General features: G+C 50.0%; 2 protein-coding genes across 8 annotated transcripts in view; one reads left to right on the forward strand and one right to left on the reverse strand.

The window, feature by feature from the left end:
• Positions 1 to 415: 415 nt before the first annotated feature.
• Positions 416 to 16,384, forward strand: PANK2 (pantothenate kinase 2). The gene is made up of 7 exons (XM_005517939.3): positions 416 to 641; positions 8,376 to 8,728; positions 9,872 to 10,125; positions 11,065 to 11,241; positions 11,496 to 11,619; positions 13,159 to 13,284; positions 13,911 to 16,384. Exons 1-7 carry the CDS (start codon positions 431 to 433, stop codon positions 13,959 to 13,961), a joined length of 1,296 nt encoding a protein of 431 aa, XP_005517996.3. The 5' UTR covers positions 416 to 430; the 3' UTR covers positions 13,962 to 16,384.
• Positions 16,385 to 17,723: 1,339 nt separating this feature from the next.
• The window catches only part of RNF24 (ring finger protein 24), a 29,514-nt gene continuing 23,731 nt past the window's right edge, over positions 17,724 to 23,506 (reverse strand). For all 7 annotated transcript variants that reach the window (XM_014259955.2, XM_005517938.3, XM_088056513.1 and 4 more), the window contains 4 exons: positions 23,323 to 23,365; positions 22,420 to 22,461; positions 20,336 to 20,415; positions 17,724 to 18,946 (listed from right to left, as the gene is read on the reverse strand). In XM_014259955.2, coding sequence (XP_014115430.1) covers positions 18,808 to 18,946; positions 20,336 to 20,415; positions 22,420 to 22,461; positions 23,323 to 23,365 — 304 coding nt within the window. In that variant the 3' untranslated portion in view covers positions 17,724 to 18,807. The remainder of the gene's footprint in view (positions 18,947 to 20,335; positions 20,416 to 22,419; positions 22,462 to 23,322; positions 23,366 to 23,506) is intronic.

Genomic DNA, 23,506 nt, shown 5'->3' on the forward strand with positions numbered 1-23,506 from the left:
GCCCCCCGCGTTGCCATAGTTACCCAGCTGTCAATCACCGCGCCCCTCTCCCGCCCCACCCGGACAACTCTCTCGGTCACTGGGCCGTCGTCTTGTCAATCTCGCTCCAGAGGAAGCCCATAGGCCAGCGCTGCCGCATATCGGCCCGCCTCACCCGGGCGCACGCTTCCGATTGGGCAGCTTGTCACTCTACGCGGCCGAGAGCAGGAGGCGGGCCCGGCTCTCCGCTACCGCGCAATACTGGTCTCCCATTGGCGCATCCTGCTGTCGCTCCGCGCCGCGGGGGGCGCGGATTGGCGGCCGCCTCACAGGGTGTCCCGCCCCGCGGGGCCGTGCGGCGCAGGCGCGCCGGGGGCGGTGGCTGCGGCGGTGGCGGCTGAGCGGGGCCGGAGCGGGGCCGGGCGGCCCATGGGGCCGGGCCGCGCTGCCGATGGAGCCGCCGCGCAGCTGTGGCGATGGCGCGGAGGACGAGAAGAAGCCGCGGCGGCGGGGCGGCGGTGTGGACGCCGGGCCCTCCCAGCTGCGGCGGCGGAGCAGCGGCGGTGCGGCGGGCGCGGACAGCGCGGCGGGCCCGCAGCCCCGTGAACGCGGCGGGTCCGTGAGCCGGCAGGGGCGGGACTCGGCCCGCAAGAACCGCCCGCGTGAGTGCGGGGGAGCGGGAACGGCAGCGGGAGGGGGGAGAGAAGCGGGGGGGCTCAGAGGATGGGGAGGGGCGGGGCTTATGGTAATGAGCGCGAGGGCGGGGCTGCGGTGGGTGGGGCTGCAGGGGCGTGGTCTGGGGAGGTGGGGCCGGGGGGCGACATGGGGGAGCACGGGGAGGGACGGGGACACTGGGACAGCGCGGGGGGCCGTGAGATGGACACGGCATGGGCAGTGTGGGGACAGCACGGCGGGGACACGGTGGGGTGATGGTTGTCCAGCATGGCCAACTTGGGAACAGCACTGTGGGGTGATGGCACGGGCACAGCACGGCTAGTTTGGGGACAGCACGGTGGGGACACGGTGGGTCTGTGACATGGGCTCAGCTGGTTGGGCTGAAGGATGGGACAAGCTGAGCTCCAGGAGCTCTAGGAGGTTTAGGGTAAGGCGACACCTGCCTGGTGGGGCAGGACGTGGGATTGGGCTGTGGCAGATGCTGAGGTTCCCAAATTGGGGACCTTAGCTGGGAAGGAAGGGAAGGCACTTGGTGACAGGGTGAGGAAAAGGGCACAGCAGGACAGATGGAAGGACCAGTGTTTGAGGTTGTGGGGCTGAACTGGTAACTGTGAAAGCAAAGAAATAGAGAGCAAAGGGACTAGTTTAAATATTGGGAGAGAAGAACCTGACAGGTTTGGCAGGAGCTAGGCAGAGATCAAACCAGGCTTTCTAAGAGAAAAAAAAAAATCCCTAGAACCACGTTTGTAAATGTCCTACTGGAAACAGCAAAATGGATGGCAGCCTTCATTTTGGGAGCAGCAGGAGCTGCTGTGCAGGTGCTGTGGCTGTCCCTGACTTCAGCCATATTTGAGGAATAACTGAGAGATCATTTCTTGACTTCTGCCGGAGTCCTTCCTCCTGGAAGGAAATTGCCATACCCTGAAAACGAAACAGCCTCGGTGTAATTCCTTGGTATCTGCACAGCTATTGAAAATATGCGAGCAAGGATTCTGGGCTGAAAACAGGGATCAGAATTCTGCTGCACCTCAGCTGTGACTGGCAGTGCTGAGACACTGTTGTTACCATATTTATGGGAAATTTTAAGAGTGTTCCTGCTCTTGTTTTTGGGTGCTGGTGCAGGTTCTCTTCTGCCCTTAGTGTGAAAAATAGGAATGGAGATCTGTGAGGCTGTTAATTAGAGACCTGTTAAAAGGCTGCAGGGACATGAAGGAGATCTCTGGTATGAAAATGAGGGAGGACTCGGAGCTCTGTGTTAGGTGATGATTCTCCCCTGTCTTGCTCAGGGCAGTTTCTGTGTCTTCTCTGGAAAATGTGGTTTAAAGTTGGGTGCTGAGAGTGGCATGGGATACTTTATGGAAAACAGATGTTCTGGAAGCTTCCAAGAAAGGGTTTATAGCGAATCTGGAAGGTCAGCGTGGAGGGATTCGCGATTACGATTTAGTCTGACTTTCCTGAATTATTCTTGTGCTAAGTGGAAGAGAAGTGTGATGCTGCAAGGGCATCCCTTAGCAGGGACAATGCCTGATGTCACAATCCATCATGTTTTGGAGTTAAAACACTCCATCCCACCTTAAGGAAGACTCAAACCGAAATGAAAGAAAAGCACTTAATAGGCGTGGGATCAAAAATGTCCTACTTTAGCTCCCACTTGTCTGCTGCTGGCATGTGGCAAACGAGCTGGGTGACCTTGAGGCTTGTCTTGCCTGCCTGTGCTGGCAGATGCCCTGGCAGATGAGCCCCGCTTCCCCAGGAATGAAAGGATTTCAGCAGACTTGTGATTCTTGGCCCTCTGAGCCCGTAATGTACAGTCACTGCAGAGAGCAGGGAAGAAGACTGGATTTGGGATAGGTGTGAAATAAACAGTGCACCCAGTACGTCTGCTGTGTGCCTTCATGCACCTTGGGTTTTTAAATTCCCTGGAAATTTAAATTCCCTGTTGGAAAGTCGTGTGGAGGTGATGGCTTGGGGACATGGATTAAGGGTGAAGATGGCAGTGCTCTGTTAACAGTTGGAATTGATCCTGGAGGTCTCTTCCACCCTGAATGATTCTGTGAAATGTTTCTTGGTGCACTTGAGGGGCTTTCCTGCAGACGCTGGGATTTTCTGCATGCCCCCTGGCAGAAGAGGGAGAAGTCAAGGACACTGTTGCTCTCAGAAGGGACTGAGAAGTGTCCCTGAAAACATGAAGTGGAGATTTGTTGAAGCTTTGGAGTGTTACATTGGGAAAGAGAGTCTGACAGGGTTTAGTGCAGGCAGACACATCATACACAAAAACTTTATCAGTTCCAGAAACAATACAGAAAAATTCCCTTCTGGTACTGAATTATCAGTGCCATTATTGAAATCCATACCTAAAAATTGGACTGGGAAGACTCCAGGTGAGCAGTGAGGATATTCCCATTATGGTTCAAAAGGGAACTGTGGCTGTGGGCAGGGTGAAGTGCCAGGCAGAAACCTGATGGTGGTCATAGTGAGCAGGGGAATGTTTTTTTAATGGATCTTTTTAATAAGAGAAAGAGATCAGCATTTCAGTTCATCAGCTTTACCCCTTTTCCCCTTCCTTCACTTTTTCCATTCTCATCCTGCAATCTTGGGATATTCAACAGAGATGAATTTAGGTTATTTCCATGGTGAGCAAATTGTGCTTTGCCCTTCTCTTGCTTGTTCTGTGAGAAAATATTCTTTCTCTTCAACTGATTTGGTTTTTTTTAAAGTTTTAGTATCTTCTATCAGGATCATGCAAAGACATAATGGACATATGACTTTAAATTTTCAATTTACAAAGTATCCAATAAAAGGGAAAAATAAAATGCTGTTTTGTCACCTCTTTGGTAGTACAAAATTTAAGCTTTGATGTTTAAGTATCTTTTTCTGCTTTGGAGTGGTGTATGAAATATGAATTCCTATCAGAGCCTCTTTTTAGGGATGGGAGGAGATGTAGACTTAGTGTCACTTTATATTAAATGCTAATGAATTGTATTTTTTTCTCAGCTGTAAAATTTCCAGCATGGTGTAACACTATTAAAATATAATATTGAATATTTCAGAGTAAGCCTAGAGGTGCTGTCACACACTGAACTAAATCATCAGACTAATCTTATTAGCTCCTGATATAATTGGCTCAGAAGTTAAGGATCACTCTGAAATACAACTCGAGCTGCTTGTTTAGTGATGAAAATTCACCGTGGAGATCTTTAATTATATCACCTCTTTCATCTTGACAGTTCTGCAACTTCCAGAATAAGTCTGTTAGAGGTCTTTTTTATTTACACAGTGTCCAGTTTTATGAAGTAATTTACATATCAGATAAAGGCAATTTCTTTTTATTGCCCTGAAGATCTTACAGTCTGGCTGCAAAAGGAATTTGAAGGGAGGGTGTCAGCTCTTGCTGTGGGCACATGAAGCGTTCTGGAGCTTTTGTGGGATTATTTAGTCAGAGCTGTGAGCCTTTAACTTCGTTGGCAGACCAGTCTTTTGTTGTTGCTGCATATCCATAGATCTGCCCCTGAGTAGAAGGTTTGTTTTTAAGACAAAGAACTGTTTATATGAAAATATATATAGAGAGAGCTGCTTTTGAAATTGCTCAAGGAAAGCAGAAGTTCGCCGGGCCAATGGTTTGGGTTGGGAGGGACCTTCAAGACCATCTCATTCCATCCCCTGCTGTGGGCAGGGACACCTTCCATTAGTACAAGTTGCTCCAACCTGACCTTGGACACTTCCAGGGATGAAGCAGCCACAGCTTCTCTGCCTATGAGAATGGGATTCATGGCTCTCATCCTCTAAAAAAACCAACAGAGTTTTGATTGCGGGAGGTTTGGAGCTGAGAGCAGAGGATTTCCTACCTTTCTTGGAAATGCCCAAACACCCAAGGAACAACTAAACACTTCCCAGAAGGTGCTGGGCAGGAGGAGAGCCCAGAGGTCCGTACAGTGATGTGCTTCCTGTGCCAGCCTTGGGATTTGCCATCCTTCCCGTTGTTCTGCGGCTGGTGAGCGCTTGGAAAGGAGACGTGCGATGCTCTTCCCTCACAGAGAGCTCCAAGCAGCAGCAGGGAGGAGGTGATGAGGGGCAGCATTTGCATTTCCTGCCCTGGCCCTTGATACTGGTGTCTGGTTATTCCAGCAGAACCTTCTGACTGAGTAAAATCAGCCTCAGGGATGCCCAGAGGGCTCCTGGATGCCAGCAGTTCTCCTGCTGTTCCTCGAGATCTGCAGCAGCTCTCTTGGAAAAATTGCTTCAGAGGCTTAAAAGGGAGAAATCTCTGGATGGGTTTCATCTGCTGGGAAAAAAAAAATAAATCAATGTTTCAGGAGAAATCTTGATGGCAGATGGTGATGGCATTGATCCAGGAGAGCTTCCTCCTCCCTGCCTTGGATTTTTCTAGTTCTCAGACATGGAAGAGCTGTCACTGCCCAGCATGTTCCTGTTGGATGACTCGCTGTAAGTGTCAGGAAAAAATCCCCAGTTCTTCATGTCCTTGGAATAATTTCCTCCTCTTGTTTGTGTGCCATTCCCCTTTCCTACAAAAAAGGGTTTATAAGGAAGTTTTGTCTGTGTAATGGATTGAGTTCTCCAACAGGTGTTACTGCGTAGGGAATCCTTTGCACCTTGGGAAAGAAGTACTTAATTTTGAGCTCACACACTTCTTCCTTGGATTCTTAACCTGTGGCTGGGATGTATATAATGAGGGATCCATAATTAACAATCATTTGGGGTAAGTTAATTACCTTAATAGGCTGTCTTTTTTAATTTATCCCTGGTGGCTTAGGGAAGGTACAGCTGAGCTGCTGGCAGATGGAGAACACCAGCTGCTCCGTGCAGAGCTTTTCCAGCCGGTGCTGCAGGGAGCTGTGAGCCAGTTCTGGTCAGAAGTTGTGTCCCACCTCAGGGGCTTGGATTTTCTTTTTAGGGCCAGTGTTGAGTGGAGATAGTGACCCCTGAGCCCAGCCTGGCTGCAGTTGCTCCCAGCCCTGCTGGCATCATTCCCGTTTCCCTGTTCCTGATAGTGGATAACTGGTGCGGTTTAACTCCATGCTTAATGTTCTGTCCAAAAGTCAAAGATCTTGATGGTACTGGGTCTGGGATGAAATTTCCAAGGAACTGCTCTTTTTTTTTTTTTTTGTGACCAGGAAAGCTGCCTAAACTGATGGACCCAGTTGTGTTTGCCCTGAAATCTGGAAGGTTTGTGTCGCTGAGTGTAGGAGTTTGTGAGCTTCACTACCGACTTTAAAACAAATATGTTATTTTACTGAAGCTGTGCATGTGCTACCAGCTGAGTGCTGGGAAGTGGGAGCCTGTTAGCCTGTGATGAAGCAGTCCCTGTGGCATTTCCAGGCATGTGGCTTCAGAGCACTGTGGTTTTGGATGTTTGCCTTTCCTGCTGCACATCAGTGAGCCCATCTCCGAGTCCCCAGCCTCTGCTCTCTCCCCGTTTTTACTCCTGTGTAGCCTGGCAGAGGGAGTTTGGGGGAAGATTGTTGTCTGAATGCAATGGTGGGAGTGCTTTAAAAAAAAAGCCCAGTGGACTTCAGAATGCTGAAATCAAGTGATGTGTTCTGACAGGAACAAATGCGTTCCAGAAATCATAGAATCATGGAATGCTTTGGGTGGGAGGGGACCTTAAAGACCATCTGTTTCCAGTCCCCCTGCCTTGGACACAGGGATACCTCCCACTATCCCAGGGTGCTCCAAGCCCAATTCAGCCTGGCCTTGGACACTTGCAGGGATCCAGGGGCAGCCCCAGATTTTCTGGGCACCCTGTGCCAGGGCATCCCCACCCTCAAAGGGAGAATTTCTTCCTAATATGTAAATGTCTCCTTTTAGTTTAAAACCTTTCCCCTTTGTCTTTACACTATCTGCCTGTGTAAAAGTCCTTGGATTGTTCCTGCTCCCTCCCTCTGTTGGGATGCCCTTCAGATTCCTTTCCCTTTCATTCATGAAAAGCTATTTTTGTGTCTGTTCTTCTTTGAAGTAAATGTCTCCGAAATGGAGAGTGATTGGGGTTTGGATGTGTCTCTGAAAATAGAGCTTGCATCTTCTTTCAAGATTTCCTTTGGTGATGGTTGGGGGTGGCCTCTATGGAAATACATAAAAATAACTTGCTGGATTAAAAATACTGTGGGGAGCTGCCAGTGCCAGCAGCTCCTGGGAGCTGGAAAGCTCTGGAAGGGCCTGTACAGTTACCAGATAAATCTGCCTAGGAGAGAATGTGTCCTCCAACTTGTCAGGCTGCTGCCTGTGCAAAGGTTGTCCCCTGAAGAGCCTGGCATAAGGGATTCTTGATCCAAAGGGAGAGGAATGAAGGCTTCTCCATGTTCCACCCTTATCTGTTCGCAGATAAGGCATTTTACTAAAACCCAAGATCCTGTTTTCCGGAGGAACATTGGTAACATCTATGCTGGAGTGTGTCCAGAGAAGGGAACAGAGCTGGGGAAGGGTCTGGAGCCCCAGGAGCTGCTGAGGGAGCTGGGAAAGGGGCTCAGCCTGGAGAAAAGGAGGTTCAGGGGGCCCTTCTGGCTCTTCACAACTCCCTGCCAGGAGGGGACAGCCGGGGGGGTCGGGCTCTGCTCCCAGGGAACAGGGACAGGAGAAGAGGGAATGGCCTCAGGCTGGGCCAGGGGAGGTTTAGATTGGATATTAGGGAAGGTTTCTTTCCCAGAAGAGGGAAGAACTGGCACAGCTGCCCAGATTCCCAGGGCAGGGCTGGAATCCCCATCCCAGGAGGGATTTAAAAGCCATGTGGATGTGGCACTTGGGGACATGAGTCAGAGGTGGCCTTGGCAGTGCTGGGTGATAGGTGGGATTGTGGAGGTCTTTCCCTACATTTATGATTCCATTATTCAGGTTTATTTTCTAAAAGTTCCTTTTTTCCTTCTGGAAGCTATCATAAGGGTTGAATCCTGCTCCCTTAAGCCCTAACATGTGGCTACATTTTTCCCTTTGCTCTGGAGCCTGTGCATTTCGTTAGCTCCAGCCTCTCCTTTAGCTTATTAATAGTGATATTAATCTGTTCCAGTTCCCTGCTCTAATCGCAGATTCCATCAGATCAGGGGTTTCTCTTGATCTTTTCCAAGAAGCTCATTATCTAACACAGCTGTAAATGTTGCTGGGCCTGACACTGATGCATATTTTGTACCATGGGGGAATTTGACTAATAAAATAATCCAATTAGACATTTGTTTTTGTCTCCCTGCGGCATCTTAGATTACTTGTCTACCTCAGCTCTGTGTTGTAATTAGGGAACGTTTGCACATCCCTTTGATGTAAAAGCACTGGTGTTATCTGTGGCTCTGGCTCTGGTTCAGAACTTGGGAAAAGGAATAGCTGGGGATTAAACCTGCAACAGGATCTGGCAGGGCTATGGAAGCTGTCAGACCTGTGGGGAGGGATGTCGGTGTTGGAGTGTTGTACAGCAAATATTCAGAGCTCCTGAGCATGAGTGATCTCTGAACAGGAGCTGTGCTCATGTTGGAGGAGTGTCTTGCTGAAGATAGCATTCCTGAAAATGGAGAGATCACATGGGTCCCTAAAGAACTGCATTAATTAATTTAATGAAAACTGTTTTCACAGAATCACAGGATGGTGTGGGTGGGAAGGGACCTTAAAGACCATCAAGTTCCAGCCTCCTCCCATGGGTGGGGGCACCTTCCACGAGAAAGGTGCTCGTGCTATGGCTGTGCCATACTCTGTCTCATTTTCTCTTTGTCTTCTCTCTCCAGTCTTTCCCTGGTTTGGCTTGGACATCGGAGGGACCTTGGTCAAACTGGTTTATTTTGAACCCAAAGACATCACGGCCGAAGAGGAAGAGGAAGAAGTGGAAAACCTCAAAAGCATCCGCAAATACCTGACATCAAACGTAGCCTATGGCTCCACAGGCATTCGGGATGTGCACCTTGAGCTCAAGGACCTTACCCTGTGTGGACATAAAGGCAATCTGCACTTTATACGCTTTCCTACTCATGACATGCCTGCTTTTATCCAAATGGGAAGCGAAAAGCACTTCTCAAGCCTCCATACTACCTTATGTGCCACGGGAGGTGGAGCGTACAAATTTGAGCAGGACTTTCGCACAGTAGGCATTTTTGGCTTCTATACCATTAGGATCTGGTAGTGACGTTTCTTTGAAAGCTTAAAACTGCAAAACTTTCTCTGCACACTCTAAAACTTCTCTAAATCTTCGTTTTGATGCTGTCCCTCACTCCAGTTAAACTTGGCATGTGGAGTCAAGTTGGCATCTCCAAATTAAAACAATTCCTGCCTTCAACGTAACTCTAAAATTGTTCACTAATGGTCTTTCTTACAAATCTTCCTCTCTATTTTTAATCCCTTCTTGTGCTAATCTCAGTCTCATTTTTGTTTTTTGTTTATTTTTTACTCATTGCTGTCTTTCTCCTGCTTTATTTTCTTCCTTTGCTCACCTGGTTTCATTTCTAACGCCTGTGTGAATGAGCTGGCTGAGGTTCAGGCAGGTCTGGTGGTAAATGTAACTGTCAGGAAGTTCATAGCTGGGGTTGGACATCATCATGGGATTCATTCTAGTGGGGTCCTTGTTCATGATGAAAAAAGTGTGATAAATATTTGTTCAGTCAGGGCTTGGAAAAATGCAAATAAAGGGGCTTTTAGAGAATCATGAAGGGTGAAAAGCGCTCTAAGAGAAGCAAATCCAGCCGTTCCCCCAGCACTGCCAAGGCCACCGCTGACCCATGTCCCCATGTGCCACATCCACATGGCTTTTTAATCCCTCCAGGGATGAGGATTCTAAAACTAAGATGGGAAACACATCCATTTGTGTTCACTTTTTCCCAATTTTGTGTGGTCAAGGCAGTGACATGAGGAGAAAATGATTTTATAACTTCCTTGCTGTTTCTTGATGTTCCTTTGGATGGGTTTTGTGGAATATTTTGGTCGAACGCTGTAAGTGCCTCCTCCTGGCTTTTCACACCAGTGCCTCAGCATCAGGGCCTAAATCAGGCCTGTGGAGTTGCTGGAATTCTCTCTGTGTCCATCTGTGGGTCCAGGTTGTTCTCCCCTGTTCCACACCTGAGGGCTGTGGTACTCAGGAGTCCCTGTGCTCTCTTGTTCTCCCTCAGCCTCTGCAGGGAGCATGGACATAGCTGGATTGAGCTGGCGCTGAATGCATTTTTCCAGCCCTGAGCATAAATGCTTCAAATCCCTGGCTACTTCTTCAACATTCCTCTTTTTTCCTTCTCACCAGATGGGTGACCTTGAGCTTTGTAAGCTTGATGAGCTGGATTGCCTTGTTAAAGGAGTGCTGTACATCGATTCCGTGGGCTTCAATGGACACTCCGAGTGTTACTATTTTGAGAACCCGACGGATGCTGAGAGGTGCCAGAAGCTCCCGTTCAACCTGGAGAATCCCTATCCTCTCCTCCTGGTGAACATCGGCTCAGGGGTCAGCATTTTGGCTGTCTATTCCAAAGACAACTATAAACGGGTAACAGGCACCAGGTGAGTGCTGGTGCATAAAGGAAGTTTGATTTTAGGGTCTGGAGCACATTCCTGCTTTGTAAATGGCATTTTCAGGGATAAGCTGCAATAAAGGTGGTAAGGGGAACGACCAAGCTCCTGCTCTTACTGCAGTTACTCCCTGCCAACAGAGATCCCACCTGGAAAAGAGGATCTGGATTTCATGGTTTGGTGTCTTTACTGCAGCCTGTCTCCACCAAAGCTGGTTTTTCAGTTGCTCTGCTGCAGGAATTCAAGGGCTTTATCTATTTATTTTATGAGATCACATAGTTTGGGATTGTTAACAACTCTTAGCTTTGATCCAAGAAGTCGAGATTTCCATCCTGACTTCCAAAAGTTGCCAGATTTTGGTGGAAGGGATAATGGCATAGCAGTAATTCCCCAGTTGCTTCCCATCTTGAAGATGTGGCTTTTGTGTCCTGGCAAAGGCATAGAGTTCTGTGGCATTAAGCTTCCCTGGATTCCCTGAAAGGTAATAGTAGTAATAATAATGATAATAATAATAATTTTAAATTCAGTACAGTTCTTATTCTTACTAGACATTATTAGTGGCATGTATGTGCTGTGAAGTGAAGAAGACAGGGTTTTTCCCCCAACTTCTGGATTTCTCTGCCCTGACACTCCAGTTATCCCTCAGGACTAACACTTATTTTATAATTAACATCTCTGGATGCTGGGAAGAAAGTGGACAGTGAAACATAAAAAAATGAGGTCTCATTTCACAACATGGCCTGTGCAGAAGGCTGTGAGGGATTCCTTACAGGCTGGACATTATGAGAGAAAGAACAGACTTTAAGGAAAATGCTGCCTTTCCAGGATGGTTCTCCCTAAAAAAAGAAGTCAGGAGTGGGGTGACCTGAGCTAGCTGGGATACAGAACTGAACAATCTGAGCCTTCATTTTCATTTTGCTTTACTTGCAGCCTTGGAGGGGGAACCTTCTTTGGCCTCTGCTGCCTTCTGACGGGCTGCTCCACGTTTGAGGAGGCACTGGAGATGGCATCCCACGGGGACAGCACCAAGGTGGACAAACTGGTGAGGGACATCTATGGAGGAGACTATGAACGCTTCGGGCTGCCAGGCTGGGCTGTGGCATCCAGGTAATGCCCTGCCTGGGTCTCATTTTTGTTTTGTTTCCCCTGGAGATCCTGCAATGATGAAAAACTGGATTTAGTTGCCTTAGGAGATCAACCATTCCTAAGAGATCCTAGTCCAGATTCTTATTGTTATGGATAACAATGCTTTTTAAAGTTAGAAATCAGTCCTTCAAGATGAATCACTTTGGTTAAATTAGCAGTTCCCATTTTCTCTTGGAATTCTGATGGGACCTTTAACCCCAAAACTGTTTTTACAGCTTTGGAAACATGATGAGCAAGGAGAAGAGGGAATCTGTCAGCAAGGAGGACCTGGCCAGGGCCACTTTAATCACCATCACCAACAACATCGGCTCCATAGCGCGGATGTGTGCCCTTAACGAGGTATTTTGGGAATCTCTTCCCTTGCTCCCTGCCTAAAACATCCACCTGTGTGCTGCTGCCTGCTTGAGGAGTGTGCCTTTCTTTGGGAACAGTAGGAGAGGAGGAAAGGAGGGAGAGGGTTAGAGGCTGGATATCTTCTCCTGTGTTGTTTTTCCGAGTTGCTCTGGATTTCTTGGCCAAGCCCCACCACTGCCATGGCTGTTGCTGCATCTTTGTGCTTTCAGCTTCTTTACAGTGCTGCCTTGTTGCATTCATGTCAAGCAGCATTGTACAGGGCTATGAAAGAGCAGAGACATGCTCTGCACTCCATCCTGAGCCTGCTTCCACGGAATCCAGCATTTTCCTGACTCCTCTGGCTCTCTCTTTGTTGCAGCCAAAATGAGCCAAGACATGTCCTAAACAGTCTTGCTCATAATATATCTGCTAATTCCTTGCTCTGGAGCTCAGCTGAATGAAAAGAGAATCCTGAGTAGTTCAGGGGAAGTGTTAGTCAATGGGGGGAGGGAAGGAAAATCCATAGAAGAATACGAGTGCAGGAGCAGGTAAGATTTGATCCTGATTCCCCAGAAAGTGGAGGAACTGAATTATTTTCATGTTGGAGAACAAGAAAGCTTCGGAGCTTGGATCAGAGCTATTTTGGGATGGAAAAGTAAGGCTGGAGGTCTGGTTTAAATCCAAAATAATCACTACTTGGTTGATCTTTTTCTTTCTTTAAAAATTGTATTGGTTATGGGCTCCTAATTAGATTTTTTTCCCCCAGTTTAACAGTAGAGTCACTCAGCTATTTCATGATGAATCAGAGGCCAGAACTGGGAGGGAGCACGGGGAGGTGGCACTTGATGAGCAGTGTTTCCAGGTAGTCTAAGGATTTTGTGGGAAAATCAGCTATTCTATCCAAATTCCTGAGTTAGAGAGGCTGTAGTTTGGCCTGGGAATTTCTGGGAGAATCTGAGGAAGAGGGTGGCTTAAAATGGCCTGGTTCTGCTTTGTGATGGAATTGTGTGTGGTGTTCTGCACATTCTGCCAGGCAGTTTCAGCAGGAACTTAATTCATAGAGTTTCAGAGCCATTTAGGTTGGAGAAGTCCTTTAAGATCATCCAGTCCAACCATTCCCCAGCACTGCCAAGGCCAACACTGACCATGTCCCCAGGTGCCACATCCACATGGCTTTTAAATCCCTCCTGGGATGGGAACTCAGCCTGGGCAGCTGTGCCAGGGCTGAACAGCTCTTTCAAGAAGAATTTTTCCCAAATATCCAATCTAAACCTCCCCTGGCCCAGCCTGAGCTGTTCCCTCTCCTCCTGTCCCTGTTCCCTGGGAGCAGAGCCCGACCCCCCTGGCTGTCCCCTCCTGTCAGGGAGTTGTGCAGAGCCAGAAGGGCCCCCTGAGCCTCCTTTTCTCCAGGCTGAGCTCCTTTCCCAGCTCCCTCAGCCTCTCCTGGTGCTCCAGACCCTTCCACACATGGGGTTTTCATAATTGGAAGCAGAAAATAGAATTTATCCGTGATTACTCCTTTTTTTCCCCCCTTAACGCTTGCAGAACATCAACCGTGTGGTGTTCGTGGGCAACTTCCTTCGGATCAACACCATCTCCATGAGGCTCCTGGCCTATGCCCTGGACTACTGGTCAAAGGGACAATTAAAAGCACTTTTCTTGGAACATGAGGTAAAATTCCTTTTTCCAAAATGCAGGTCCTTGGAGTGCTCTGGAAACAGCCATGTGGAGCTGTTGGGTGCACACAGTGCAGGAGGTGCTCAGGGTGTTGCTGCTCTAGCCACGGCTATATTGTATTGTGTATTTTATTTTATAATGTACCTCCCTGTAGTTGTATCTTTCCCCTCTCCTTCATATGTTGTTAAAATTACACTGTGTATGCAATAGCCTGGAGAAGGGAAGGCTCCAGGGAGACTTTCCAGTGCCTAAAGGAGTTCCAGTAGAGCTGGAGAGAGACTTGGGCCAAGGGCCTGGAGTGACAGACAAGAGAGAATGGCTTCCCACTGCCAGAGAGCAGGGAAGGTGGGATATTGGGAAGGAATTTTTTCCCTTTGAGGGTATTGAGGCCCTGGAATGGATTTCCCAGAAAAGCTGTGGCTGCCCCTGGATCCCTGCAAGTGTCCAAGGCCAGGTTGGACAGGGTTTGGAGCAGCCTGGGATAGTGGGAACTAGGGGGTGGCACTGGATGAACTTTATGGATCCTTCCAAGCCCAGCTATTCCTTGATTCTGAGGATGCTGTTCCTGTGTCAGGTGTGTGCCCGTGGATTTTCACTGCCTGTTCCCATCTGCTCCTCAGGGTTACTTTGGCTCTGTCGGCGCTCTCCTGGGACTCCTGGACTCAGCCTGACCCCGTGCAGGATCTCTGTTGGACCTATGGATTCAGGGCACTCCCTGGGTCACTGAGCCCATGTTTTGTGTGACAGCCCCCACTGAGCCTGTTCCACTGGGGTGGCCTGTGGGGACAGCGTGGGGATGGGTGTCTCTAAGAGCTGAAATCCATCTGGGATTACAGTGCAGGTTTGTTCCAAAGGATGTGATTGGAATACACTGGCTGGATGTGGGGGTGTATGGGAAGGTCTGTGGGGCATTTCAGTCACATGGAATTGCTTTTTACTTTTTACTCTGTGTTTAATGATGGTGACAAAGCAGAGCAGGGGCACTCTGCTCTTTCCATTGGGATCCCTTGGAGTGCCGAGTGCCCAGGTCAGTTCTGTCTTTGCAATCAGAGGTTCTCCATGTGCTGGAAAATGGTCTGGGAAGGGGGAAGAGCATCAGCACAGCCCTCGTGTGTGTAACTAACTCCATATGGCCCACTGGATCCACACTGGGACACAGCTGTGCTGGCAGCCAGGCTTTATCCCTGTCCCACATGTCCTTATCTCCGTCCTAGGGACGGCAGGTCCAGCACAGCACGGATCTGTGCCTCAGGGTGAGTCCCATTTCAGCCTCCAGCACTCCTGCACAGTCCTCAGCACCCTTGGGGATGCTGTCAGGGGTGTCAGTCAGCCTCCAGCCTTGAGATCTAAATTTGAGGATGGAATAAGGATATTCATTGTTTGTCTGGGGTTTTCTCTCTGTTAGCAAACTCCACCAAAGAGACACTTCCTTCAGTCACACTTGGATCTCTGTAATATTCCATGTTACATTTATTAATGGCTACACTCCTGTCATTTTGGGGGAGTTCTCCCCTTGCCATGCATGCTGTACTCGCTTTTCCCTGTGCATGCTGCCACACAGCCTGCGAGCAGGATACTGCTGTGGAGCCCCTGTGGAAGTTGCACCCTCGGGATGGGGTTTGGAGTGGATCCTGCACGCTCAATAAACGCTCTCTAAAAGCAACGAGGTATCTGCACCTTCCCTCGGGGTGTGAGCTGATGGAGACACAGCTCTGGAAGTGCTCTGGCTTCCCAGCAAGCAGCTCCATGGAGCATAGGGAAAGCTCTTCAGATCCTTCACATCAGGTCATGGTGTCAGGGTTTATCCCAGGATATCAGAATGACCCTGACCCTAACGCACCCTTCCAGTCCTGCTTTCTTCCCAGAGAAACCAATTCCCATCTCTCTGATCCCCTTGTGAGCCTGGCTGGAAGTGCTGGACAGCCCCGAGCCCTTCCCTGGCTGTTGCTGTATCCTGAGATCTTGTGTCGCACCTCCCTCTGACAAGGGAGGAATCTACAGAGTCACAGGGTGTGACCCAGCTTTGTCTCTGTTTGTCTCTGGATTTCAGCTGGTGACAACCTGTGAGGTGGGATTCTGGGCACAGCCCAGGGATTGGATCACAGTAAAATCAGGGAAAAGAACACTGGGCTCATGTGGAAGGTGATCTGTGCTGGCTGGGGAAGAAAATGTTTGTTTTTCCTGCATCAAGTTCCAGTTGTGTCCTGCTCTGTGTTCCACAAGAGTTACTGGAGAGGTGAGGGCTGGGAGCAGGATGGTACAGCTCAGGGAATGGTTTGGGTTGGAAGGGACCTCAAAGCCCCTCTCATTCCACCCCTGCCATAGCAGGGACACCTCCAAGCCCCGTCCAGCCGGGCCTTGGCACTTGCAGGGATCCAGGGCCAGCCACAGCTTCTCTGGGCACCCTGTTTGGGATCAGCTGAATTCAGGTTCTCCTTTAGTCCTCATTCCTTGTGAAACCACACAAAGGTTCCTAAACTCTTCATTAAAAACATCTCCATTTCCAGAGTGCTGACTGAAGGCTTTCTAGACTCAGCTCCTGCTGTACCACCTAAAATTTAACACACCTGGCTGGCCTTTCACCCACACTCACGGCCAAAACTCGTGGCAAAGGCACAGAAATGTTGCTTTTTTGGAATGTCTGTGTGCCTGGGACCTGTGTGGCTCCTTGATGTAATAAGTCAGTGGTAGGTTGGGCTGGAGAGGGTGTGAGAATCCTTTGGAAAAGCAGGAAAAAGCCTGGCTTTTATTAAGCACAGCAGCCTTGGGAGCAGAAGCCACCTTGCTATGGTTCTGCTGTGGAAATCTGGGAAATCCCTGCAGGGCTGGGAATTCCCAGCAGCAATCCCACAGCCTGATCCACCAGAGTCCCTGCCCCGAGGCACTGCTGTTCCTGGGCACAGCATCCTGCAAGTTTTCCACTTCCTCACTCCATCCATGAGCGTGTGTAACTCCTTTTTCTCTGGATTTTCAAGTAGATCCAGCACGGTCTAATCCCAGCACCAAATTTCCTGGCTTATTGTCTATACTTTCTTTGTAAACTGCTTGGTTTTTTTCTTATAAAATATCACAGTTATTTTTTATACGCTTCAAACCCTTTGTTTGCTTTTTGTCTTGTTCTTGGAGCTCCAGCGCAGCGGGACAGACGTTGGTGGGAATGAGCAGGAATGTGCTGGGGAAATTTGGGTTGACCCCACTTGGTTTTTAGCTTGTTGAAAATAATTGTTGGCAGTCCTCAATTGTTTCTCCCTCTGTTGCAGGCTCTGGGAATCAGTTGTATTTCCAAACATTTTAAAGGAGGGAGGGAAATTTTTTTTTAAGAGCATTAATTGGGGGAAACAGCAGCGTTTTTGGCTTTGATGAAAAACTTCATTGCTGACCACTGGTATGAATGGGATCGGTGGGGAAGGTACAGCATCAATCCTGAGCAGGAGCTGTGGGGTGGAAGCATCAAAAATAACTTTTGTGCAGCTCGGTGGGAGATCCAGACTTTGGCCCATCAGTGGGAAGTCACCCAGCGAGCTCGTCATCCCAAAAATGTCTGTAAGGGCAGCCAGGTGCTCAGTCCCTGTGGATCCTTCTGCTGGAGGTGAACAGAACATTGAGGGAATGGCTTCCACTGCCAGAGGGCAGGGTTAGATGGGATATTGGGCAGGAATTGTTCCCTGTGAGGGTGGGGAGGCCCTGGCACAGGGTGCCCAGAGAAGCTGTGGCTGCCCCTGGATCCCTGCAAGTGCCCAAGGCCAGGCTGGATGGGGCTTGGAGCACCCTGGGATAGTGGGAGGTGTCCCTGCTCATGGCAGGGGGTGAAAGCGGATGGGTTATAAAGCTCCTGCTCATCCCAAGGATTCCATGGTTTCGGTGATGGCCAGGAGGGATCCGGCACTAGAGGGCAGCAGCCCCGCGCCGGGCTGGGATCGGGGACAGCGGGACGGGACAGGGGGGGTCCCGTGTCCCCTTCACACCAGGCTCCTCCACCCGCTGGGGTGACCGCGGCTCAGCGCCCCCACGGGCACAATCCGAGGGCATTTCCTCACCCGCCTGGCCAAGCCTTGAGGACGAGGAGTGAGTGGATCCCACAGCGCTGAGCTGAATCCCTCCCGACCCTGCGGGAGGTCGGCGTTAGGGCTTTGGGCCGGGGTTAGGGCTGGGAAGGTTGGTCGGAGGAATATCCTCTCCCTAAGCAGGGATGCTCACCCGTGCCTGGATCCTACAAAATCCCTCCTAGCTGAGGGTTTTGGGGTGCTCCACAGCCAGCCTGGCCTCATGCGATGCTGTCGCCATCGGCTCTGCTCTGGGACAAGGGGACATCGACAACAGAACCCCAACCCGCCCCACTTCCAGCCCTGTGGTCCCTCCCCTGCTGGGGACATCCCCAGGGTGACAGGGAACAAGGGACGGGGGGACAGAGCCCCCTGCAAACACACCCCCACTTCCAAAACCTGCTTTTATTTACATTTCAAGTCAAATCACATGCAAACTCTTGGTTGTTTGTTTTTTTTTTTTTCTTTCCTGGCTTTTCCTTAAGAAGAGTGTGATTAGCAAAAAAGACGCATTATTAGAATTTTCAAATAGCAATTAAATATACAAAAATAGAGCTTACAAAAAAACCAAACAAACAGAGGAAAAAAAAAAACCAAACCAAAAACCAAAACCAGCGAATGTTTTAAAAAATATTCTGCTGCAGAATTTGTAGTGTACAAACACGTCTATGAGGCTCCACGCTCCATAAACAGTCCCGGGTTTTTTGGGAGGGGGGAACAGCACCAGGAGCCCCCCCAGCCCTGCCCCCGGGAAAGCCGCTGCCGTGTAATACTGACACCCCCTCCCCCAAATCCCGGGAATGCGACTGGGGAGGATGGCGGGGGACACCCCAAACTCGTGCTGGGGGAGGCGAGGGGCAGCCCAGCTCCCCCGGCTGCTGACGGGGGTGTTTTGGCAAGGGAAAACGCTGCCCGGAGCCCCCCGGGGCCAGGCTGGAAGCGATGGGATGATCCCCAAAGGCCGGGAATTCTGCCTGTCCCCCCCAGGCCACGGCTCTCGCTGCTGCTGAGGCCAGGATGGGGCCCCTCCCAGGGACTCCAGGCCCCTGAGGTAGCCGAGGAGGAGGGACAGCCACCCCCGAGAGGCTGCGGGGAAATCCAAAGCCGGGAGAGGCCGCACAGCCACCACGGGGGGACAGCAGGTGCCGAGGGGACACCCAACCGCAGCACGACTCCAGGGGCGAGGCCCCTTTTCCTGGTGGGAACCGCAAAGGCAAAGGAACCGAAGGCGAAGAGGAGGGAGCAGGAGGTGCCGGGGCCGCCGCGCTGTTCCCGGCGGCCGCGGGGCTGCAGACGGGAGGTGCTGGAAGAAGGATGTCGTGCCGAGGACGCCGGCTCCCCTCCTGGCCCTGGCGGAGGATCCGAGCCCAGGCTTCATCCCGGCAGGATCCGGGGCTGCTGAGCTGCGGCCCAAGTGCTTTGGTTGTGTCCGAGCGCCGCGGGCGGGCGCGGGCCGGGCCCGGCCCGGGAGGGACTATACGATGTTCTGGGAGCCGGGCAGCGGCCCCTGCGGCGGGCCCGGGTCCGGCTTCCCGTGCAGCTGCGCCAGCTGCAGCACCGGCATGTTACACAGGGGACACACCTTCCGAACCTCCAGCCACTTGATGAGGCACCTGCGGACAGCAGGGACACACCTGGCATCAGTGGGGACACCTGGCATCACTGGGGACACCTGGCATCACTGGGGACACACCTGACATCACTGGGGACACCTGACATCACTGGGGACACCTGGCATCAGTGGGGACACACCTGGCATCAGTGGGGACACACCTGGCATCAGTGGGGACACCTGGCATCAGTGGGGACACCTGGCATCAGTGGGGACACACCTGGCATCAGTGGGGACACCTGGCATCAGTGGGGACACCTGGCATCACTGGGGACACACCTGGCATCAGTGGGGAGCAGCAAAAATCCCCCCAAACCCCCGACCCCACCCTGCAGCTTTGCCCATGCCCAGTTTTTAATTCAACATTTGGGTGCCTTTATGTTTTACTGGGATTTTTGCTTTTTGGGCTCTGTGTGTATACAGGGATTTTGTGTAGATAGGTTTTATATATGATTTGTATTTATACTTATATTTATATTTATATTTATATTTATATTTATATTTATATTTATATTTATATTTATATTATATTTATATTTATATTTATATTTATATTATAGGGATATAAAAATGCATACACCTACCCAAAAATAAACAAAATATATACATAAAAGCTGTCTGTGAAATTATAAACACAGACTCTGTAAATAATATACCAATAATACACACGTATATAATGTGTATAAATAATTTTTTAAAAAATTATGTACATAATTCTGATATAGCCATACTATTATGTGTATTATATATAATTATCTATCATATCATAGATATAGTACATATTATGTAATATATATTAAATATATTACATGGTATATACAGTATCTATTGTATAGTGTATATATAAATGTATAAATATGTAAAATATGTAATATATAAAATATAAATATATATAATGTATATATAAATACACAGAGAATATAAAAATATCTGTAATATATAGTAGGATATTATGCAGTTTTAGCATCTAGAATATTATATTGTTATATAAAATATTGTTATATATATTGTTATAAATATATTGTTACATATTGTGGAATATTGTTATGAAATTATTATTATTATTATTATTATTATTGTTGTTGTTGTTGTTGTTGTTGTAACATAAATTGCAGTGGGTTTGCTTTATATGAACCATGCCTATATAAAATATATATATTTACATTTTTCATGGAATTACAGCCTGAGCTGGAAGGGATCCATGAGGATCACCAAGGCCAGACTCAGCACGGGGCATCCTGCAAGTTCAACCCCAGATCCCCAAACCATCCATCATTTTTCCAGTTCCCAAACTGCCGCTCCCCTGTCCCAGCTCATCCCCCTGGGGCTCCCCCTGCCATTCCTGCCCCGGGATGGGGTGGGAAGAGCCCCCAGCCCTGCCCACACTCACTTCCTGTGGAAGGCATGTTTGCAGGGACAGATCCCCAGCTCGTCCTTGGGCTTGAACTCCTCCAGGCACACGGCACAGATCTGCAGGGACAGGGAATGTCAGTGGGCAGAGAGCAACACACAGGGAGCAAATAAAAACTACCGAACGATTCAAATCATGCAATCCTGGGAATTGGGTTGGAAAAGACCTTAAAGATCATCCAGTGCCATCCAGTGCCACCTTCCACCAGCCCAGGGTGCTCCAAGCCCCACCCAGCCTGGCCTTGGACACTTCCAGGGATCCAGGGGCAGCCACAGCTTCTCTGGGCACCCTGTGCCAGGGCCTCCCCACCCTCACAGGGATGAAATTTCCCTTAGAGCCTTCCCAAATTTTGCTGCCCAAGCTTCAGGATCACAGGCTGAGGCTCAGGTCTCCCTTTTGTGGTGGCAGGGACCATGGAGCCTGCACAGAACAGCCCCAAAGCTGGGATGTGTTTGGGTTTTGGGGTGCAGGGGGCAGGATCCTCGCTGCTGCCCGGTCCCTGGCACTGAGCTGCATCCGCAGGGACACCTCTGGGAAGAGGAGAAGGCAAAGGGCTGTTGCTGTGCCTGTCCCAGGGCCGGGAAAGCTGGTGGCTGTTTTCTCAGCCAAAACCTCCTTCCCCCTCGCAGCCAAATCCTCCTGACTCGTTTTGGATATCCCAGGGGATTTTGAATATTCCTGGGTGGTTTTCCCAGCCTCCCTGGCCTGGGAGCTCTCAGTGCACCAGGGCCAGGTGCAGCTGTTGGGGTCAGCCCCTGAGGAACACACACATCCCGAGCTCCCCCAGGGCCTGGGAGAGGCAGAAAGGTGGAAAAAGGGGAAAACCAGCTCCAGAGACAGGGAGGGAAGAGCTGGGTGGGCGCTTTCCCTCCGCAGGGCTCTGGGCAGCCGCCCCGTCATGCTGGAAAATTTCCACCCCGACCTCTGCTTTCCAGAAACACTGACTGCAAATGCCAAAATACAAATGCCCAAAATGGGGTATTTTTGAGCTAAACCCTTCCAGGCTTTTCCAAATCCCAGAGATGAGCTGGAACAGCTCTGTCCTCTTCCCCACAGAGGCCTCGTCCCAAAAGCTGGGAGAGCTGCAGACAGCTGGGAATAGAGGTGGAGGAGGAGGGCTGAGCGTTATGGAGGCTATTCCCAGCTCTGGCACATTCCCAAATCCCTCCTCTATCCACTTCTCACCCCAGGAAGTGCTTTGAAGCCTGTGTGCCGACAAAAACCCCACTGCAGGTCGATTTAATGGGAGTGGATCAGAGATGGGGGCCTGCAGCAGGGACTGCTCACAACCCTGGGGCCCCTGGGATTTACCCTGGGGGCTGTGGGGAGAGCAGAGTCAGAATAAAACGTGGGATGGGCTCTGCTCAGGGGATTAAAATAAAATAAACAGTGGCTTATGAACAACTGGAGCTGGTGCTGAGCAGATGAGCAGCCTCGTGCCCGGATGTGGGTGGGCATTTTTGTTATCTCTGGCAGAATAAATAAATCCAGGCCATGCTTTGACGTGGGATTTGAGCAGATTCCTGCTCAAATTCATCACAAAAAATGGGCTGTGAATAGAAACGCTCAGCCCCAAAAAGCCTGGAAGGCCATGGAGATAAACCAAGGTGTTTCAGCCCTCAGGGGGCGTGGAGGGAGGAGCGGATCTGCCTCTTTCAGGAGCCAGGGGAGAATGTTTATCCTGGATTTCAGTTTTCCCTGCACAGAGCTGTGCTGGATATTGTCACAGCCTGACGACAGTGGTGAGGCCAGAGGGGATGTCCCTGCCCAGGGACATTGTTTATACAGGGCCCAGCCTGTCCTGGCCTCCCCTTATCCACAGCTCCTTATCAGGGTGATAAGAAGAACCCAATAAATAACAGTAACCATGCAGGAAAACCCAAGAGGAGCCAGGAGGAAGGAGAGGGCTTAACCCAGACTTTTGCAGAGGATCTTTCCCCATTTCCAAAGCAGAGCTGGCTGTATGCTCTGCTCCCAGTGCAGTTGAATTTGAGGGTTTGCCCCCTCCCCAGGGTGAGGAAGAGGAGGGTGAGGGAGCTTTTGTTGCCCCAGGATGTGCTCACCTCATGGAGATTCAGCTCCTTCACCTTCTCCTTGAGTATGACCTGCAAAGCAAAAAGCTGGGGTCAGGACAGAGCTTCTGCCACGAGCATTCCCAGGAAAAATCTCCCCAGAGGGATCCCACTGAGCATCCCAGCAGAACTGGAAACCCCCCAGTAAACCCAGCCAGCACGAGGGGCCCTGTGCAGGGACAGGAGGGGAGCACTGGGAAAGATAAAACCACAAGGACCAAATCCAGGTTTCCACACAAATTTAACCCTCCTGGGCTACCACTTCATCTTCCCTCCATCCAAGCTGAACACCTGGGGAGGGCTGTAAATCCAGGATAACTGTGTGTTTTCAGCCCAACTCCACCCAGCTTCCTGCACAGATCAAGGGATCAGAGACAGAAAATCCCACAAATCCTGGAGAAAACAGGATGTGGAAGCAGCAGCCTGACACCCACCTCTGGGCTGTGTTTATTTTAACTGGAAAGTGCAGGTGGGTGCAGGGAAGAGCTGGGCTTGCCATGGAGCTGTTCCCTGGAAAAGCCCTGTGGCTACAGGGATTTGGAGCAGCCAGGTCCAACCCTGGGAGCAGATCCAGACCCTACAAAACCTAAGTTTGGTGACTGGGGGAGTGATGGCATCACTGCTCTGCAGAGGGTGAGCCTGGAGTGCTCCAGAGCTGGAGATGTTCCCACTGCTCAGGATGTCACTGGAAAACTGTGAGCCTTGTGGATGAGCAGGTGAGGCATGGTCCTGGGGGACCCTGCTGGTAAGGGACAATAAAATCGGCAGGGCCAGTGTTACAACTGCCCTCTGAGGGCCAGAAACCTCCCAAGGAGAGGAACAGCAGGAGGAAAACTGATGGATTTGGCACTAGGGAGAAGGGAAGGGGAAAAAAAGTTAAGAGGATCATCTCACCTGTTTGTAGGCGTAAAGCTCTTTGTGTGCCTGATGCCTGAGCCTGCAATGAAACCAGGGAGAAACATGAGGTCAGGCAAAAAAATCAGGATTATTGTAATACCTCAAACATTCCACTTCCCTCCTTTCCAGCTTTAACATGTTACATTTTATTTTTTTTTTATTTCAGAAATGAGAATGGCCA

Source organism: Pseudopodoces humilis, chromosome 6 (assembly GCF_049639895.1).
Source record: "Pseudopodoces humilis isolate 2021_Gansu_Grassland_sample_001 chromosome 6, ASM4963989v1, whole genome shotgun sequence".
NCBI classification, from domain to species: Eukaryota; Metazoa; Chordata; class Aves; order Passeriformes; family Paridae; genus Pseudopodoces; species Pseudopodoces humilis.

What these genes read in the sequence shown, in the direction of transcription:
- PANK2 (XM_005517939.3), top strand. Translation starts at nt 431, where the DNA reads ATGGAGCCGCCGCGCAGCTGTGGCGATGGCGCGGAGGACGAGAAGAAG. An exon ending in GGCCCGCAAGAACCGCCCGC is followed by an intron (nt 642 to 8,375) that starts GTGAGTGCGGGG and finishes TTCTCTCTCCAG; the next exon opens with TCTTTCCCTGGTTTGGCTTG. An exon ending in GGATGTGTGCCCTTAACGAG is followed by an intron (nt 11,620 to 13,158) that starts GTATTTTGGGAA and finishes TAACGCTTGCAG; the next exon opens with AACATCAACCGTGTGGTGTT.